This window comes from Benincasa hispida, chromosome 11 (genome assembly GCF_027475165.1).
Source record: "Benincasa hispida cultivar pf3 chromosome 11, pf3_genome.v1.1, whole genome shotgun sequence".
Classification (NCBI taxonomy): domain Eukaryota; kingdom Viridiplantae; phylum Streptophyta; class Magnoliopsida; order Cucurbitales; family Cucurbitaceae; genus Benincasa; species Benincasa hispida.
Window position 1 is genome coordinate 67,006,373 of NC_143488.1, and position 22,787 is coordinate 67,029,159.

At 27.2% G+C, this 22,787-nt stretch overlaps 1 protein-coding gene across 1 annotated transcript; it reads left to right on the top strand.

Moving 5' to 3' along the window:
* Nucleotides 1–3,016: 3,016 nt before the first annotated feature.
* Nucleotides 3,017–5,219, top strand: LOC120091767 (Heavy metal transport/detoxification superfamily protein). Its single transcript, XM_039049889.2, has 5 exons — nt 3,017–3,228; nt 3,354–3,555; nt 3,681–3,907; nt 4,123–4,201; nt 4,283–5,219. The coding sequence occupies exons 1-5, from the start codon at nt 3,220–3,222 to the stop codon at nt 4,912–4,914; spliced, it is 1,149 nt and encodes a 382-aa protein (XP_038905817.1). The 5' UTR covers nt 3,017–3,219; the 3' UTR covers nt 4,915–5,219.
* Nucleotides 5,220–22,787: the final 17,568 nt, after the last annotated feature.

Sequence of the window (22,787 nt, forward strand, 5' to 3'; positions counted from 1 at the left end):
CACAAAGATAATGGAAATCATATCGAATAACATATTTTACTCATGAAAGTGTGGTCTCTTCTAATCACATAATAGAATGTCGATGCATGCGAGCATGAAATGTTAAAGTATAGCCAGCTGAATTACATCGGCGATTTGTCCATAGAAAGTAAAGTATAGAGCTAATCTCCCGAATCACTTTAGTGAAGATCTGAACTTCATTCATATATCTATCTTCTTATCAAGAGATTTTAAATAATTTTGGAGTCGGGTTTGGCCCATATAAGGGAGAGATATCAGCATCAAACCTCTAGAATTTGATACTTTAGTTCAACTTTTATTTGATTCTTAAATTTAAAAAGATTATAATTTCACTATTGTATTATGCGTCTAGTTCAATTTGGTTACCGAGTTTATCGATTTTATTCTCTAGAATTCTCACTAATGCTCCTTTATTTAATCCACATAAGGTAATTATGAGCTGAAAATTTTCAATTAAATTGAGCATAAGGTAATTATGAGCTGAAAATTTTCAATTAAATTGAGTGTTGCCAAAGAACATCGTGAAAATTGATTTGATTCTTTAGAATATGGTAATAAAAGATTACACAAGTGATCATAAGTGAGATTAGTAATATTAAGTAAAAACTCGAATATAAATGTGAAAGATCTTAAAATATAAAATCGAATAAAAACAAAACTCAAACTTAAAAATAATAATATTTTGAAATTTATGTGTTTCATTAAAACTAAATTCAAAACGAAGTCATAAATAAAAGGGGACGGGTGGAAGATTTGTGTGCACCAATCCAAAAATTCGGATTGGCTAATAATGACCCTATTAATTCTTTTTTGGAGGGTCAACCCAACCCAAATTTCCGAGTTAGGTCACCGGTTCTTTTTTTTTTTTTCAATTTGATTGTTTTTTCCGTTACTTATATATATATATTCGGGCCGGGTCGACTCTGAAATGGGGTAATCTTTGATCCAACCTGAATTTAGTATTTTTTTAAATATTTTTAACCCAACTCAATCCAAAATAAAATCTAACCCAACAATCTTTGCGGTTTGGGTTGGGTAGTCCGGGTTGGTCTGGTTATCGGGTTTTTTGAACACCCCTACTTTTTTTCCATTAGAATAACTTATCGAGATAATTTCTTTTAGGTTTAAATCCTATTTTGGTCCAACTTTTAAAACCATTCGTTTTAGTCCTTAAACTTTTTTTTTTTTGAAAAATGCTTATTTTGGTATATGTTATTAAGATTATGTTAACAAAAACATAATTGTGAGGTAACTTGTAGTTTTTACCCACTCCCTCGACATCGTTCTTCTTCTTCGTAAATCGTTACCTCTTTTTTTTTCTCCGGTCATGAGCACTGTCAATAAAGTCGGTGCTTGTTCCATCAAGATCGTCAAGCAATCTCATCACCCTCCTTTGACGTGGCTACAACTCCTCCAAATGGTACTAATTTTATTTTTCATAAATGGATTTCAAAATTTTGTTTTTTGATCCACCCCCATTTTACGTCAAAATGTTGGTAAATGGGAACCATCGATTTTGGGGCGTAAGCTTGTGAGAAATGAAGTTTTATTTATTCATCAATTTTTGTTAATTCCTTATAATAGGAATAGGGATTAATTGATTGGTTTTTTATTTTTCTTTTTGTTTTGGTGGAGTTTTGATGACAACATAATGACAATGAAAATAGTCTGGCGAGGATAAAGCTGCTAAGGAACAAACGAGGTGGTGGTGAATTACATGAGACTTGACAATGGACCTCAAAATTCAACCATTTTTAACTTAACATTAACCAAACCATTTAGATATAAATCATCTGAAAATAGAAGCGGCCTCACAATTTTATTAGAGTTAATAGAATCTTAACGATTGAAATCAAAACAATGACTTTATTAAAGTTTAAAACTAAAACAATTTTTTTTAAAAGTTTAAGAAGAAAAAATAGAATAAAATTTATGATTCAGGATCAATATAGAATTTAAACATTTATTTTATTATCTATATATATATATATATATAATTAATCCTTATTTTGGTTTGGAACTTCCAACGTCTTGGCCGTTATAGTTCTTATCCCTTTGCCAATATCTATTTTAGTCTACCTATCTTTAAGATATCTCTACTTGAAAAAAATAATAATAATAAAAGTCGAGTTAAAAAAAAAAAACATACAACCATAAAAAACGACTACTTAAAAGTAAACATGTTTTAAAGTGATTTTAAAATTATTATTGACTTCCAATAATTAAAATTTAAAGCTGGATTTCAAAGTATGATTTCAAAACGTGTATATATATATATATATTAACTATTTCAAAATAATTAAAAAAACACCACTTACATTTAAAAGAAATTAACTTAAAGAAAAGGTTTAAATCCTATTTTAGTCCATAAATTTTGAATTTTATTCTATTTTGGTCTCTAAATTAAAAAAATGTTCGTTTTAATCTTTAAACTTTTAAAAAGTATTTATTTTCATCCTTATTATTAAAATTATATTAACTCTTCAACAAACATTTGAAGAAGCTTGTATTTTTAGATAATTTAGCTTTAGATGTATGGAGTAAGATGAAGCCAAAATAATGAATGACCAAAATTTTGAAATAAAAATGTCTTTTAAATTCTTCTGTTTTGTTACCTCTAAAATTAAAATTCTAGATTTTTTAGCGTAACTAACTTATTTGAGAGTCTACTCATCCAAAAATACAAATCATCTTACCATTTTGTTAAAGAATTAACAAAATCTTAATATATTAGGATTTAAGATAAGTACTTTTTAAAAGATTTAAGAGATTAAAATCATCATTTTAAAAAATTTAAGAATTAAAATAAAATTCAAAATTCAAGACTAAAATAAATATTTTTAAAAATTTAAGAATTAAAGTAGAACATTATATTAAAAGTTTAGAAAATAAAATAAGATTTAAACAGAGAATTACAAAAGGGGTATTATTGACATTTAATGACCAGGCCACGTCATATCCACTTAAAATCAGGTGATTGGATACAGATACAGCCGATTTGATTGAAAAAAAGCCATCTCAGTCTAATCGGACGGCAATGCCGACGCCCGCTCCATCCTGACCATCCATTACCTCACCATCATCATCATCATCCCATACATCCATACATGCATAGCCATTCAAACTCATTTCTATATATTCAAATCCTCCCTTCATTCCAACTCCCAATTACTGATTCTTAGAGAAATCTTCAAAGAAATGGTAGAGGTGGGTTTCTCTCTCCTCTCTCCTCTCTCTTCCTTCTTTTTTGTTTTTTTTAATATTTGAAATTTTGAATTAGAATTTAGAAATTTTGTTTCTTTCTAATGAATTAATATTGGTGGGTTCTGCAGCAAAAGGTGGAAGAATCACCCGCTAAAAATGAAGCCGAGAAGAAGCCGGCGACTCCTGCGCCGGCTCCGGCAGCGGTTCCGGTAGCCACGGACGGTGGAGCTAAGAAAGAAGACGGCGGAGCAATCACCGCCATATACAAAATCGACATGCATTGCGAAGGGTGTGCAAAGAAGATTAAACGAGCTGTCCGACATGTCAAAGGTAAGTCCAAATTTCATAATCAATAACTTTTTCTTCGAACTCAATCCTTTTTTTTTATTTTTTTTTGTCTTTGATTTGTATATTCCAATGTTTTATTTAATTTTCGAAATTAAAATTTGTTACAGACGTGGAGAGTGTGAAGGCGGATTGTGGGGCTAATCAGTTAACTGTGATTGGTAAAATGGACGTTGTTGCTGTAAAACAGAAATTGGAGCTTAAAACCAAAAAGAAAGTGGAGCTTATTTCCCCTCAGCCCAAAAAGGATGCCGCCGCCGCTCCCGCCGCCGCTGAGAAGAAGGCTGATGAGAAGAAGCCTGAAGAGAAAAAAGCTCCTGAAGAAAAACCCAAAGAGGTAAATTTTTTTCTTTACACAATTAAAAAAAGGGCACAATCAAATACTACCCACATGACACCCACGTTCTAGTTTTCTTATTTCTTAATTCATCTCTCAAATCTTCATTAATTAAAGAGTAGAAAGGAATTATACCCGAGTTTTAAATTTAAATCAATTGATAATCTACTTTATTAATTTGTGTATGTACTCTGTTTTTTATTCAATTGAAGCAGAGCACTGTCGTCTTGAAGATCCGACTACATTGTGATGGTTGCATTCAAAAAATCCGCAGAATAATCTCGAAAATCAACGGTAAGAACCCAATTTCATAATTTTAACTCAATAAATCAGAACCCCAAATCAAAATTAAATTTCATTTCATTTCCTCTACAGGAGTTCAATCGGTGGATTTGGACGGAGCAAAAGATTTGGTCACCGTTAAAGGAACAATGGATGTGAAGCAACTCGAGCCGTATCTCAAAGACAAACTCAAAAGAAGCGTCGAAATTATCCCACCCAAAAAGGAAGAACCTGCCGGAGAAAAGAAAAAGGAAGAATCCCCTGCTCCGGCCGCAGCCGCCCCTGGTGTCGGTGAAAAGAAGAAGGAAGAAGCCGGTGGTGGTGGTGAGAAGAAGGAAAAGGAAGGCGGTGGGGGCGAAAAGAAAGAGAAGGAAGGCGGTGGCGGTGGGGGTGGGGGTGAAAAAAAGGATGGTGAATCGAAACCGGCACCACTGCCCGCAGCCGAGGGCGGCGGAGCAAAGCCGGCGGATGTAGTGAACAAGTTGGAATATTACGGTGGCTATCCGTACGAACCACTATACTACGAGGCACCGATGCAATACCATAGCTACTCAATGGAAGCTAACCCGAGTTACTATAACCCCAACTATGGTTACAATAACCTTGGTTACACAGACCATAGATACGGCGTCGTTCCAATGGACCACCATTACCCTCACCACATGCAACATGATCAGCCGCAGATGTTCAGCGACGAGAATCCCAACGCCTGTTCCGTCATGTAAGACTCCGATCAACGGTTGAGATTTCATCTTTAAAAAAGTCCATAATCTGTAAATAGAGACATATATATGTAAAATCAAAATGAGCTCACTAGCAAAACAAAGGAAAGGGGGAAAAAAAGATGGATTTTTGGGGTCTGGTTCGACCGGTTCGGTTCGGTTTTGTATGTGTTGTTTGGTTGGGGTGGGGTTGGTGGGTGGTTGGTCATTTTCGTTGTTTCGTTTCAAGCTCAGGAATTTTTGTTTGTAATTTATGGAATTAATAAATATTGACAAATAATAAAATAGACGATAATTTTGGTGTAAAATGTTTAATTTTTGATTTAAAGGGCAAATGATTAAAGGTATTGTATCGAAATGATGGCGCTCCTCTCATTTTATTTCCATCATTACTTATGGAAGCTTTAATTTTCTTTTTTCTTAAAGTTGATATGATTTTTAATTAATGGAGATTAAAGTTGAAGATAGTAATTAACATTGCTTCAAAAAGAAAAAGATAGAGTAATTAAGATGAATATGTATACTATGTATTCATGGTATAATAGGGCTCTTAGTTTAATGAGATGTTAAGTATTAAATATATATTTTATCAGAATTGGTGAAAGTGAAATGACTGAATGCAAACAAAGGAGACAAAATGATGTGGAGAATCCGAAGCCTGTTTTGGGAAGTGTGAAAGTAGCTTAGGGATGGTTGACTTGTTTAACCTTCGTTAATTAATGATTCTAGACTAACTGTCTGCCTATTATATAATATTAAATTAGTTATAGAGTTTCAAGTGTAGCATTACATCGGTAGCTAGGCTAAGGCACTTGCCAATGTTTTAATGTATTTATTTATTTGTAATATTTTGGACACTTAAATTTGAAATTATATAAAAAATCAAATTTAAATATAAAATCAATTTTCTGAAAATTTTGGAACTTATTGAACTTAACAATTAACTAAACACAATAAACTTACTATTGGATAACTATTTGATAAGTTCTAAAACTAAAACGAGTTTTTAAAAATTAATATTTTTATTATTTAAAATTTGGTTTAATTTTTATTAATGTTAGTAACAAATGGATGACGAAACAATAAATTTAGGATTAGCTTGAGAAAAAAATGTTTTTTTCAAAGAAATTCATTTTTATTTAAATAATTTTTTAAATTAAATATTTAAGAATCTAACATACTAAAAATAATGTTTATACATTTAATTTAAATAAATTAAAATAAAAAATCAAATGGTTATCAAACACTTATTTAATCTAAATTTGAACCTAAATTATATAGGATGCTTACCTTAAGCAAGTAATCAAATAAATACTTTTTTCATCTGAAGATTGGTTTCAAAATGAAATTATAGAATAAAGTAATAATGAGCAATGGGATTATTAAAAAGGGAAGAAAAAAAAAATTGAAAATACATGTGCTTGGAAACTGGAACTCCAATGCAAGGGATGAGTTGTAATAATTGAAAGACATATGGAAAGAGGTCATCTTAAACTTGGCCTCGAACGAATACCTAACTTTTAAAATCTTACAAGAGTTCCAAAATTTTATCCAACCTAAGGTGATTTAAATTTTTATATAAAATCATATAATTAAATAAATAGCTATAATTTATCCAAAATATAATGATAGTCCGTACATTATTTAATATCTTATACATTAAATAAATCCTATACTTAACAAATTCGAAAACAATTTTCTTATGCCATGATTGAATTGTGTCTAAGCTACTTCTTATGAAAGAGATGATATACCAAAAATACATAGTAAAAACGAAGCTCCCCATGTATGCTAAGTCACCGGAGTCGTCTCATGTTGGGGCTCATCTTAAAGAACATTGAGGTGACATTCAACAATGCCAAGGTTATCTCCAACTAGACTCGAGCTCAGTCATTCGATTGACCTAAACTTGGGATAACATTGTTAAGAGTCAATCTTTTACTTACTCGTTTTTTACTGTAACAATATTTAGTTACCTATAAATTTAAAATGAGCGTCCTTTATTTTCTTCAAAGAAAGTATCTAGTTTAATCCATCCCATGTTCAGAAGATACATATCATACCCCAACTCATCTTGATACTAACTCGAGTTTGAACATTAACTTAAAATTTGGAGTGTATAGGCTCGAGCCTACTACTAGTGCAGCATTGCCTTATAGGTCACATTTACTAGCTAGGAATTGAACTCGAGTGCGATATGATCAACCTAACTTGTTCAGATCTACGTAGCATATAAAGTTAGGAAGGTCACATGTGTTTATAACTAGATGTTATCACAATTCTTTCTTTAGAATAACAGTTCAAATACAACCTCAAATTGAGACGTACAACTTTTGAATTTAGTGGCCATTGAATAAAATCTTCGGTGTTTTTTTTTCTGAAAATTAAATTGAGTTTATATGAAATAAGGAGGAAGATGTGACCCCAGCCTTTGATGCATGCATGAAGGCATATTAGCTAGAGGAAAATAATAATACAATATTATTGCATATCTTACGTATTTTCCACTGCCTTACATTTTTAGTACCACCTTATCTTTCTTTCTATTTTCTTTTTGTCTCATCTTCCCCTTACCTAAAATTTTTACATCATATTTTTTTTTCCTAAAATTTTAAATTAATTTTTTTATATTTTATTTTAAAAAAGAATTTTTTGCTATAGAGTTGGAAAGCTGACGTACAGCCATGAAATATGCGTTTTAAATTCTCCATTTTCGAAGGCGACAACTGAACAAACCTGCCTTCACAAGTAAAGCCATTTCCACCCCTCTTCGTCATCTAGACATTGACATTTTTCATTGGTTTTATTTTTCATTCCACCTTAGAAAATTATTTCTCAAAAAATTTCAAAACTAGAATATTCCATATTTTTAAATATATATTTTCTAAACGTTCTAAGGGATTAATCCATAATGAAATGAGTTTGTAATGTAATGTAATTCAAAACCTATGTTTAAATGGAGTATTTTGAGCTCGATTTGTAATACCAAACTCATTTTGTCCCCACAATTTTTCACCTAATTTTCTTTTCCATTATTTTCGTGCTTCATGATCCAATTTCTATTATGTCCTTGATTTTTCATGCATTTCTAACACTCTTCTAAATTTTAGTAATCTTGATTACCTCCTAAACAACTCCTAAATATGTTTGATAATATGTTGATAAAAATAACTACCAAACATTAGGTTGAACATAAAATATATTAATTAAACTATCAACGTGTCTTAGATTAAAAATTTTACGTAATTATTATTTTGTAATATCATATAATCTATAATACATATTTTGTTAAACAAATAAATTGAGTTTATAACCTAAAATCCTAGATTTTAAAATACTTTAATCTTTTTTTATAAAATATAATTCTACATTTTAATCTTTGAAAAATAAAAAATTGAAACATTCAAAGTATGTTGCTATTTAGATCACTGAAATCCTTTAAAAAAATATAAATCAAATTGTCTATCAAACATATATTTATCGAAGTCATATTATCTCATCTTTTCTCACCCTCCATCGTATTCTCTCTCTTCTATTTTAATTTTAATTTTTTTTATTTAAAATGTCATGTGAAGTCCAGGACCCAAAGAAAATACATTTCAAAACTTTTAATAAAGGTATTTTTTTCTCCCGAGTCTTACAAAAAAGATTTGAAATTTTGAATAATAGTATTTATATATTTTTCATATTCGTGACACTAAAACTCAATAAAAATTTATCAAGGACACCATTTTTCAAGAGTTGATATAGTGTTTGTACTATATCAAATATTGTTATCACGGACAGTACTTTCTAGTATCAAATACTGTTGATTTTTTTCTTAATAAAATAAATAATTAAGTTATTTTTACTTTTTAAAATAGGTTTGTAGATTTTATTGTTAATATTGTTAGTGTAACTGATATAGTATTTATACTATTAACCTGAGGTTCAATTCCCACCTCATACTTTAATGTAATGAATGAGACTTAAACCTAGATCTAGAAGGAGTTGGAAAGTAAATTTACCATTGGACTAGTTAGAGAAATTTTGATATATATAAATGTATATAAAGAGCATAAAGTAGAGGGAGATCGAGCTCCCTAGACCCATACTAATTCTGGTCCTAGTCCTTGATTGTGATATTTAGATTAAAATGTCATTTTGGTCGCTATACTCCCATTCCCTTTTTCATCCTCATTTGATTAACTTTTATTTGTTTTATAAAAGCCTAGTTGGCTTTTTCTTCTACCAAAACAATTATAGAACTCTACTTTTACATGGGTAACAAAAAAGGTGATGGTTATTTTACATAGATCTAGATGCTAGGCTAGATTGAACAATACAATTCCATCTTGAACAACTTTTTATCAGGTTTATTTTTGTCTCTAAATTTTAGGATTTACTACTAATTAATTTGAGCCTTTAAATTTAAAAAATAAATAAAATCACTTCCAATACATACACATTACATACGAAGTTGAATATAAAAGAACAAATAAAAGCGATTTTTTTAATAATTCACTTTAAAGAAACATACATGGGTTTGGCTAAGACATTAGATAAATGAACAAATTCTATTTATTAAAGGTGAAGAAAATTGAAAATAAAAACATTAGATTTTATTTTTTATATTTGCATCTAATATAATAGATATGTGAATTACATTCCTTTGATTTACTATTAAAAAAATTAATTAATAAAAAAGTAATATGCGTTCTTTATTATTCTTGATGTGAATACACTAATGTTTGTGTCCAAAAGTCACTCATATTTAACTTTCACCACCATAGACTCAATCTTATTTGTTTTATATAAAAAGCCTACTTCCCTTTTGCTTCACCTAAAATTACAATCATAGCGTTCAACTTTTACATGATCAACAAAGATATTATCATTTTTATAAGGTACTAGTTTATGTTATATTAAATAATAAATTTAGATGCAAATTTGAGTATAATATTATACTATTATCAAGCATAAATATAAGCTATAAAAATTAAAAGAAAATAGATATTTATTCAACTTTTAAGATTTTTATTGACTAAATAAAATTAAACGCTTGACTTTTTTTTTCTTTTATTATTACTATTATTATTATGTCTAATAAAAAAATATGACATTAGATAATTAAACGAGGTTAGAAAATTCAAAATTCTATTGACAAAAGGGAATTTAGAGAACATACATGATTAAAAGTTAAAACTGAAAGTGACTTGAAATGACGTCACTGCACATCTCAATGCCTTGTACAAATTTAATGTTTTTTTTTTTTCCTTTTCTCTTTTTGACTACAAATCTAATGTGTTTTGTGGTTTCTTTTCAACTTTGATAACGATTTATTTCTAAAAATAAATTGATTTAATTCTTTTAACATTCCCATGAAGCTATATAATATCGAATAATAAAATCGTATATAACACATTTCGTGATTCAAATAAAAAAATCATGTAAAATAATGGAGAGTATTGAAAACAAAATTCTATTTCAAATGATATTTGTTAAAAACAATATACTTCTTACAATTTTAAAGAGAGGCTATTTGAACTGGGAGAACTAATTAAATTTAAAATATGAATTAGGGACTAATTAATTTATAAATAACAACTACACTAGCCTAATAATTAATCTAACATTGTCATAACATCCAATGTCATTCTGAAAAGTATATTTTTTCCTAAGTTTTTGGATTTAGTTTTCATCTAGTTCATATATTTTAAAATATTACATTTTAGTTCTTAAGTAGGATTGTTTAAATAATCTAACACCCCAGACTACCCAACCCAAAATATAACAATTAGATTGAGTTAACAACCCAGACTACCCAACCCAAAATATAACAATTAGATTGAGTTAATTTTGTTCTTGGGTTGGGTTGGGTCGTGGATTGACTAAAAAAAATATTGGGTTGACCCAGCCTAACCCGAATTATATATATATATATTCTCATTCTTTAAAGTTTGATTACTTTGTATTGATTAATTTGTGATTTTTTAACATTTTTCTTTTAAAATTGTTATGATATTTGTCTTTAATTAAATTTGTCATAAGTATCACAAGTATTTAGCATTTTAATTTTATGAAAATTTAGTTATTAGTCATGTGTTGTATATAAATTTACATATTTTTAATTAAAAAAAAGTTATAACCCGACGACCCAATCCAACACAACCCAAATTTTAATGATTGAATTGGATTAGGTTGGAGGCTTTATTTAGGTCTTTAGAATTGTCAAGTCAATCAATCCGAATTTTCTAGTTGGTAAAAAAAAATAAAAAAAAATCCTCAACCCAACTCATGCACACCACTATTTTTGAGTTTTGAGTTTGATTACAATTTAGTTCTACATTTCGAAATATTATACTTTTGATTCTCAAATTTTAAATTCTATTTCAATCTCTAAGTCCTTAGATTTCAAATTTTACCGTTTGGAACTCAAAATTTCCATATAATACTCACTTTAGTCACAGGTGTTAACGCCTATCAATAAATTTAATAATTATGAATTAAAAATTAATTTTAATAATGATAAAAATAATGAAAATTAAATCATTTTTTAAAAAATTATTTTAAATTAATAATAGACATTAATACTAAATATTGAAATATATAGAGATTATTTAATGAGAAAATGTAAATCTTGAAATCCTATCAATTAAATTGAAATAAAAGTTAAACTTTAAGGTAAAATTGTAACATTTTGAAATCTATAGAATACTTAGAAAAATCAAACTCATGACTTATGGATTAAAAGTGTAACTTTTTTAAATCTAGTGGTCAAATAGAAACTAGACCTAAAATTTAGGACAAAAAATATCTTTCCCATATATATATATATTATTCATTCACATACTATGTTAGTTGCAATATTGCAATAGTATAAGTTGGGCGGCCTCGACAACGTTATTAGGCCAGTGATTTAATATAATCTTTTATTAAAATAATAATTTGAAATATTAAAATTTTATTTGATAATCATCAATTATTTCTTTTTAATTTTTAAAAATTAAATTTATGATCACTCCTTTGCTTATAAATTTATTTGTTTTATTGTTTATTTTCGAACCACGTTTTGATTCTAAGAGAGTCTAAAAATCTCATATGAATTGTTTTATTTCTTATCAGCATCAGATTACATTCACAATTTGAATAAAAATATCTACAAAAACAAAACATGTCATCAAATAAATATATTTCTCAAATATATTGAAAAAGAAAAAGATTGAAATGGCGTGAAAGTATTCTCCTTTTTGTAATTGTTGGCAAGAAAAACCATTTAAATTGCCTTTTTCATGTGAAAATGCAAGAAATGAACCAAATGAACACACTTGCATTTTTTCTTTTTTCTCTCTCTCTCTCTCTTTTTTTTTTTTTTTTAAATGCATGCTTCTTGCCTAAATGGAAAATTAGGAATCAATATCTTTCTCTTAAAAATATATACATTATTATTCTTCAAAAAGACCCCCATGAGAATGGGAATTGCAAAGGTGTCCACAACAATATACAACTAAACAATTTAACCTACGTCACTAAATATCTCATTGGACCAACTCCCTTTGGTATATATTTTAGTTTATAATCTCTTAAAAAAATATATCACTTTAGCCCTTCCCTTTAATTTTCTTCTATTTTTTAGAAATTGATAAGGACACCAATAGCCTTAGACGTGAGAATATTAATAAAAAATTACTTAAGCTCCTCTCAAGTATGATACTCCTTCTTAATAAAACTTAGGTTCCTCTAAGTGTGAGACTCCTTCTTAACTTCTATCTTTCTAATTTTAAACGAAGATCACTTTTACTTGAAAAATTTGTGATCATAATCAAGTTTTACTATTTAATTCTATTAAATAGCATTTTGATAAACGTTGTGTTTCTTTTGGTATGGATAAATATATATTTTAGTTGGAGGTGCACATTTAAAATATCCGGAGGCGTAAATGGGAATGAAACTCCACTTTATCTATACCTTATACGTACACGCACTCTTCATCAATACACTAATCACTATCCTCAGCTGCCACGTGATCTACATGCATAATCTATCTGATCTCCACGTGTATTACGCCCATTCGTTACCTTTATATCCATTAAGCACTATGGTTTATTTTAATATTATCACTTTATTTCTTTATTGATTATCACTTTCATTTTCTTTTTAATCCATAAATTATCTTCTGCTTTCTATAGCCAAACGTGGTTTACTTTTTCGAACATCTTCGAAACCCCCCCTTTTTAATTTTTAAAAACCATTATAAATATTAGGTTAAATTAAAATTTTAATTCCTAATTCTCCGTTCGTAGTCATCTGTTGTTTTAAATTTACGTTTGTTTCTAATTTTATACTACTGTTTTAAAATTTCTGCAATAAATACTTTAAATTTTAATCAAACTTATAAACTAAAAATAAGTTTTTAAAACCTGTTTTTCAGTTTTCAAAATTGCATCCATTTTCAGAACATTAGTGAAAAGTAAATTATGAAACAAAGAAACTTATATATTTAATTTAAAATTTAGGCCGTATTTGATAATTATTTTATTTTTTGTTTTTATTTTAAAAATTAAATCTATGGATACTACTTGTATCTCTATTTTTTTTTTTTTTTTTCAAATTTTGAGAACTAAAAAAATTAACATTCAAAAAGTTGTTTTTGTTTTTGAAATTTGATTAAAGAATTCCATCATTGTACTTAACAAAAATGCAAATTATTATAAGAAATGTGAATAAAATATGCTTACTTTTCAAAAATACAAAATAAAAAAAAAAACATATGATTACTAAATGTGATCTTAGTTATTTCGTTTTTATTAGAAATTTTAAAAAATGTTCAATAAACTTTTTAACTTTTTGAATCTTTTCTTTGATAGATTCATGAATGATGTCTAATAAATTTTTGAGCAAATATCAATTTGGGGTTTATTAAAGCTATGTTTATCGTTTCGTAATCAAAATTGCTACAATCATAATAGAATTTTTTTTATTCATAATTCACATAATATTATTAACTAGCTTTCTATAACGTATTTGAGGGACTCTCACTTTAAAGTAAAGTAAACGTGGTCTATTAAAATCTTGAACTTATCATTATATCAATTTAAGTAAAGTAAATGTGGCCTATTAAAATCTTGAACTTATCATTATATCAATTTAAACCCTAAGTTTTTGTAAATGTATCAATTTACGTTCTCCTCCAATTTTGGATCAACCAAAACAATGGAAAATTAATTTATCTTTTGAATCAATTAAACTCCTAAATTTTCATAAACCAATCAAATTGCATCATTCGTTGCAATTACTTTTAAAAATCAACGATGCATTAATAATAATTCAAAAACATATGTATACTTTTTTAAATGTTAGTTTTACAAAATAGAAGATTAAAGTAGATGTACAGAAGATTCTTAAAGGAAATTTTGACTAATAATCTAAATTAATTCATCTATGAAAGTCGTTTAAGAGATTAATTCACACAAATATAATTAGAGTCACTGGAGCTTTTCTCAAATGAAATATAATAAAAAGTATATCAAGAATTCAAAATTTAAAATTGATACAACTTCTAAATTTTAGGGATATTAAATTGATATTTTTTCTACATTCTTTTACCTATATGATATATATGTTTTTTTAAATTTACCTACTTATATATTCAACATGACATAAAAATCAAACGGTCAAATTAGATACAAATTTAATTTCATGTTTGATAGATCCAATAATTTTAAAACTTGAACATATCATTAATCTATCACATACAAAATCGAAAGGGTGTGAATCTATTAAATAAAAAGTTTACTTGTCAAAATCCTAATGATCTAAAAAGAAATTATACATCTAAGTTAATTATATAACCTAAACCTATCTTAATCCTTTTAATATTTTTCTTTTTCACGCCAAAGAGTAATTTATAATATAACTAAAATATTTGTTTGCAATCATTTGCCACATACATGGAATTAGATCATACCTTATCAATTATCATGTGATATCTAAGTGACTCAATTATACATTTCTTAAAATATAATGCTAGCATATTACCCTATAAATTCTAATGTTGGGATAAATAGAGTACAATAAATATATAATGTGCAATAATATTACTAGTTAAGATGTTTGAATTAATTTTAACTTTTAAATTTTGATTTTTTTCTTTTTTTTTTTTTTTTGTAAATTTGTAAATTTGCTATCTCTAAATATATTACCATATTTTGCATTTTTACTTATTTCGTCTCTTTTTTAATTATTCCAAACTAATTAATTTGGAATCACATCATCATACCATATACAATCAAGGCTTTTTTTTTTCTTCTTCCGATCTGTGGGTTTTGTTGGGTCGAAAAATGGGATTAGGTACACCACATTATTAATTAGTGAATTTGATTAACATTAATAAACAGTTTAATTATATACAAAGGTGGAAGAAGAGATACATGTTGAGAATCTCTTCTGAAAACTATCAATTTAATAATATTAAAGGTAATGAAACAATATCTTAATTGACACAAAGCTATTTAAAAAAAGAAAAAAATTTATACCTTGGTAAATGTTTCAAATAAAAAGAAAAGAGTTAATTTATTTATAAATATAACAAAATTTCACCAGATAGACTGTGATAAACATCTATAAATATCTATCAATGTCAATAATAGAAGTCTATCGTGAATTATCACATACCTATATTTTATTATACTTGAAAATATTTTTAATAATTTTATTCATTTAAAATAATTACCGTAAATGCTTTAACATTGCAGGAAGTTTACTCACGAGGATCAAATAAAGTGGGAAACATTATAAACTTGGCTCCATATCATTTTAATTTATTCTTAATATTCTCTTAATTTAGGTCTTATTCGATAATCATTTCGGTTCTATTCGATAACTATTTTATTATTATTATTTATTTTTTAAAGTTAAACCTATTTTCTCCTCATTTGTTATAATGATTTACATCTTTCTTAAGTACGATTATTAAATCCTTAGTCAAATTCCAAAAGCAAAAACAAACTTTTAAAAGCTATTTTTTTTTAATTTTAAAAATTTGGCTTGGTTTTTCAAACCAGTGGTAAAAAGTAGACAATGAAGGAAGAAATTTGGAGGTGAAAGTAGTATTTATAGATTTAATTTTCAAAAACAAAAACAAAAAACTAAATGGTTTCCAAACGGGACCTTCATTTTTTATTTTTGATTTTTAAAATTTAAGTTTACTTAATTTTCTCTCATTTTTTTTAAGCTTGTATTTTTCTTAAATATAAGAGTTGAATTCTTAATGAAATTTTAAAGATAAAAACAAGTATTTTTTTTAAAAAAAAAAAAAAATTCAAAATTTGGCTAGTTTTTGAACATGTTGGTACAAAATAGATAACAAACCTAGAGATTAGAGGTGGAAGAGATGTTTTTGTATTTAATTTTTAAAAATAAAAAACCATAACCTAGGCCCCATTTGACAATCCTTTGATTTTTTATTTTTGAACATTAAACCTATTTTCTCCCAATTACTTAAAATGATTTGCATCCTTCTTAATTAAAATTGTTAAATTTTTTTTACCAAATTCCAAAAATAAAAACATTTTTTTTTTACTTTTAAAAAATTTGACTTGATTTTATAAAGTAATGGTAAAAAGTACAGATAATAATGCAAGAAATTTAGAGAAAGCAGTTTATAAGATTAATTTTCAATAACTAAAAATAAAAAAATCAAATGATTATCGAATGAGGTCTTAGTTTTCTTAGTACTACTTAGTTATGTCTCTTGCCATATATATGTTAGGTGTTTTCATGGTATGATACCTAGAATTGTTATAAATTTAGAAAATCAAACTCAATTTTAAAAATTAATAGAGAATTAAAGCCCGTTTGATAGTATTGTTTTTTAGTTTTTAAAAATCAAGTCTATAAACACTCATTCTATCTCTAAATTTGTTAATATGATATCTACTTTTTTTTTTCCATGTTTTAAAAAACAAGCCAAATTTTCAAAACTAAAAAGAATTTGTTTTTGTTTTTAGAATTTGACTAAGAATTTAATTATGATAGACCCCATTTGATAACCATTTTATTTTTTATTTTTGTTTTTGAAAATTAAGTCTGCGGACACTACTTACACCTCTAAATTTTCTCTTTTGTTATCTACTTTTCACCAACAATTTAAAAAATCAAATCAAAATTTGAGAACTAAAAAAACGTAGCTTTCAATTTTTTTTTTTTTTTTAAATTTAACTAAGCATTCAATTGTTGTACTTGTAAATCATTATAAGAAATGTGGATGAAATTGGTTTAATTTCTAAAAACAAAAATAAAAAATCAAATGGTTACTAAAAATGTCTAAATGGTTACAATTACAAAGGGAGCCTTAGTACCTTTCTCTTTCTTTGGTAGTATTTTATTTATTTAATTATTTTTTTTTGGTCAATCTATAAATTTATCATATATCTAGTTTTAACCTTCAATAAATAGTTTACGATTTAGTGTTTAGGTTATAATCGTTTGTGTTTAGGTAATTTTCTCAATCCAGACTCTTATAAAATAATTTTATAAGAGATTGGATTGAAAAAAAAAACACTCAAACAAGACCGTAACATATATTTAATTGTTGCTTCATCTAACTATTTTATAATTAATAATTTTGATACAAATTCTTCATATATTTTAAGTACCTAAACTTTTTATTTATGGTTCTACCTTTTTCTTTCTGTACTGGTTCCACCAACATCTTTTCTACTACGGTAAACTTCACTCTAAGCTAATCCAGTTTTGAAGAGCGAATTTGTGCACCTGAAAGGTTGGGTTCCCGGTATTCCTATCAATACTTCGGTTTTCAAGACCGACTCTTTCAACCGCACAGACATCCATCCCCTTCCCATTAAAATGACGATATAAAAATTAAAACCAAACTAATATACAAATTACTATTATAATAAGAGAAAATAAATACGCAAGGCACATTCTTGTGATCAGAAGTTTCTATGTTCACGAGGAATTTAATTTTTTATTTTAAAATAAGTCCACATGTATGATGTGTTAAGCGGGTCACCAACTCAATCCGGCGTGACATTGCAAATAGTCCTTGTTTTATTTTCTTAATATAAGTTTTTTATTTGTTTATTTCTACGGATACGGGATATTGCATTTTTTTTTGTTTTAAAAAATTATAATTCAATTAAATTACGGTTATTTCGTCTTAATTGGAGTACCACCTTTTCACTTTTATTCTATTTTAATGTTTATCCACCTCTACAATACTTATAATTAAATATGTTTTTTTTTTGTCCTTTCCACTTTTATTCGTTTTCTAATTTGATCTTTAAACTCATTTATTAATGGAAAATTTTTAAAAATAGAAAAAATATCAAAATATTTATAGAAATAGTCTACACATATATAGATATTGATAGAAGTCTATCAACATCTATCACATAGTATCAATGATGAATTTTTGTCTAATTTTTATTTGCCTCTATCAACCTGTATAAAAAAGGATTAAATTTTACTTTTATGTAAATAATTTTCTTTATTTTTCTATTTTTTTAAAAAAATCTCCTTTATTATTTACGATTTTCTTTTAGATTATATTTCATGCTGATATAATTTAATTTCAAAACTCTGTTTAAATCCTCATGTTTTCATTAAATCCCTTCACGTTTATAAATCAAGAATGAATTTTTGAGAAATTAAAATTGTAAACTTAAATAGAGGCGAAGTTGGAATTTATTTAATTTCTTTTTTTAAGGGAATTTAATGAATTTGCAAATTATTGGATGTCAACATCGGTATTTAATCAACCAACAAGATCAAATTTCAAACTTTCTAATTTTTTATATAGTGACTTTAAGAAACAATAAAATAATTTTAGAAAAATTGTTGGTTTAAGTATTAAAACTATAAATCCAAATGTATTATTAGGTAGATTCCAAATTATACAATTACAAAATTTATTAAAATAATAATAAATTATTTTGCTGTAAAATAAGAAATTAATATTTAAAAAAAATAGATTTGAAGAATTAGGAATGAATGGGACAACCTAATTTAGCAATAATATAAAGATAATGATTTAGAAATTAATTAAGAGATTGGAATAATAATAAGGTTTTTTATTAAAATATGACAAATTAAAAAAATCATGAAAGAGGATGGTGAGTCATATCATTAAGTGGGACCCAGTTTCTGAGTCATTGATGACTAAGACTATGAAAATGTTGGCAACTTCTAGATCATGTCCATCATATACATGTATGGTATGGGATGGATGGATATGATGTCATTTTGTCAGGCTGTCAATCCCATGGCCATGAGTGGGCCACGCCTTTATGATGATGTAAAGTTTGAATTTGAAATTCTTTTTTTTTTTCTTTTCTTTTTTTGCTTTAAGGTTTTAATATATTAAAAATATGAATTTTATTTATATTCATCCTATTTTTGGTAGACAAAATAATGGCTACATGGTTGCCAAAGGAGAATCAACAAAGTTTGTATCATCCACTCAAAATCTAAGGGCCAGTTGACAGAGTTGAGTTAATACATTGGAGTTTGTAAGTTTTTATTTAGAGGTAGAATTATAAAAAGAAATTTAGATTAAAATGAAAATATAAAGTTACTCTATAAATGTAAAAATAGATATAGCAGACAATTTGAATTACTTGATAAATATAAAAAAAAGTAAAAAAATAGAAAGATTGAGATCCTCGATTAATGTGCAAATTTTAATGGTGTTTACTATTGAAGTGAATTGTTTATAATTTGGTAGGCCAAAGAGCCTCTAAATGTATGGTTCTCTTTTCCACGTATTATCAACATATATAGTGCGCATACATGATTTGTTCCATGTTATTAATTTTCTTTATCGACATATCATATTTTCGTAGATATTTACGCATGAGGAGTTAATTGATTGTTCTATTATTTTGTAAAAATATCCATGAAAATAAAAATAAATAATAAAATGTCATTAATGTAAATATGATATGAATAATAAATATGTCAACTATTTTGAAAATGGTACAATCTTCTCTTTAGAAAAAAAGTGTAAAATGTATAATTAATTTAAATATTTATTAGAATTTTTCTTATAAATTATTCAATAAACATTCATCGACATCAACAATTTATCAATATTTACATGATGTTTTCTTAAAATTGAGACTTAAACATTTTTGTTAACATTGAGATTTTAAATTTTGTTTAGTTCTTAAAATTTTAGATGTTGGGGGAAAATGGAATATATTTGAACTAATTACACCTCAACTAGAAACAATATACTTAATGCATAGTTTTCAAACTCAAACGTAAGTCAACTGATATAACAAGACTTAAATATGAAAATAATCAAAGACTTAAAGAATCTTAAAACCTTTAGAGACTCAAAATGTAGTCGAGACATGTTTCTGATAAGCATTGTCTTGAAGAAAATTATTCGATGTACACGGACTGCAAACGGACTATAGCGATCATCTCAGCAGGATACAATGACTAACTTCGATAGAACTGCAACCTCGAACTACTCGGATCTAGCAGAATTCTTTGGTACTTGCTCTCACCTCAACTCAAGACCAAAAAGACGAAATAAAGAATGAATGAAAAGAGAAAATGCTTCACTTTGGAATGAGATGCTACAAATGAAGAACCAAGTTGCTATATGTAGACTAACAACTTAGTAACTCTCCAAAGTAGCAAACAAAATCAAGTATATATAAAAATTGAAACATTTATCAATTTTAACTCAATTGAATTGATATTTGACAAAAATCTAACATAACTCATTCAAATTGAAGAAACTACAAAATTAACATTCATACATGTTAAATTTATACATGATACATCATTTTAATTTGAAGTTTTAATCTAATTTGAAAGTTTTTAAACAATGAATTTAATCTACACAATTAAACTCAATTTTTTGTTTCACTATTCAATCGTTTCACTTTCTTTCACTATATATATATATATATCCAACATTAGATAATCACTTACCTCGTTCTAGTCCCTAGACCATGTATGTTATAATAATTAAGTTGAAAAAACTATAATTTTATAATATTTAAATTTTAAGACTTATACATGGAGACTTTTTACATTTTAGTTGCATATTTCCACATATAATATTATAGTTTTTGGTTTAAAATTTCACTATATTTTATTTAAATGAAAATTATATTGAAAGAGTTCCATTTAAAGAATTTAAAATTTTAAAAAACCTATTTGGTTGAAAGAAAATGAAAAATTACTAAAAGAAAGAAGATTAAATTGAAAGTGGATGGATTATTATGAATATTATAATAATAAATAGATGCTCATGGCTTAGTGTCTTAAAACCATGTATCATCCTTCATGTTGTCTATGTAAGTCCACATCCTACATGTTACTTTGCCTATAAATAGTGGCATTCGATGGGGAACTGATGAAATTTGGGGGAAACATGGAACCGGTCACTTAAAATCACACATATATTGGTGAGAAGTCCACTTCAAAATTCCACTAATTTTCATATTATCCAATTTTACAATTTTATTCATTTTATGTTTTTAGTTATTTTATTTTATATATTTAATATTACTATATAAATATATTGTTATATTTTATTTTTTCATATATGTGTTCCTGTTGTGCTTCTCAATTTCACAACACGTTATCAGCACGAGCTTCTATCCTTTTTCCCGCTAAAGGTAGGTCTTAAAGGTATGTCACTTTTTCCCTTTTCGTTATAATTAATAAATTTAATGTTATTCTGCATATTTAATATCTATTAAATTTCTAACATAAGTACAATATTTTATGATAATGCTGCCATGACAAATGTCACAAAATTAGAATTTACCGCCCTTGATATTAACAACAATAATTATTTATCATGGGTACTTGATGCCGAAATCCACCTGGATGCTATGAATCTTATGGAGACAATTAAAGAAGGAAATATGACATCCGGACAAAGCAAGATCTATGATTTTCCTTCATCATCATCTCCACGAGGGATTGAAAATGGAATATCTTACAATAAAAGATCCTTGTATCTTGTGACAAAATTTAAAAGAAATGTATGATCATCAAAAGACAGTTATTCTTCCTAAAGCTTGTTATGCGCGAACTAGACGATAGAAGCATAAGAAAACGATCGCGTAGACGACGACGAGGCTGCAAAGCCTGATCATCTATGCAATTGTGTAGCGCAATGATAGATAAATGATTTACCTCACGTTACTAAGCGATTTTTTAGTCAGTTACTAAGCGATGAAGCTTGTTGACCTAAACAATCGTTTAGCGCACGTGCTTTAAACGATACACGAGCGTCTCATCGTTTAACCGATGTGTGCAACCTGGTAAATGATTTACCTTACGATGCTAAACGATCCTTTAGTCGGTTACTAAGCGATGAAGCTTGCTGACCTAAACGATCGTCTAGTGCGCGCGCTTTAAGTGATCCGCGAACATCTCATCAGTTAATGCATTTGAGACAACAAGATTTTAAATTAGTCCGTGATTATAACTCTGCATTATTTAAAATCAATACGAAATTTTTGTTATGCGGAGAGAAAATTACTGATACTGATATGTTAGTGAAGACATTTTCTACATTTTATGTCTCGAATATGCTCCTGCAACAACAATATGAAAGAGAGGTTTTAAACAGTATTCTGAATTAATTTCATGTCTTCTTGTGGCCGAACAAAATAACGAGTTATTGATAAAAAATCATGTATCTCGGCCAACTGGAACGACACCATTACCTGAAGTAAATGTTGTGAATTTTAATAATAATCGTGGTTGAGGTCGTGGTCGTGACCGTGACAGAGGAATAAATAATTATTATTTTCGTGGTGGTCGTTTTAATCATTCAAATTTCAAAAAGACCACATAAAATGATGATAAAAAACCACATGATAAGAGTTCAAAAAGTGTGG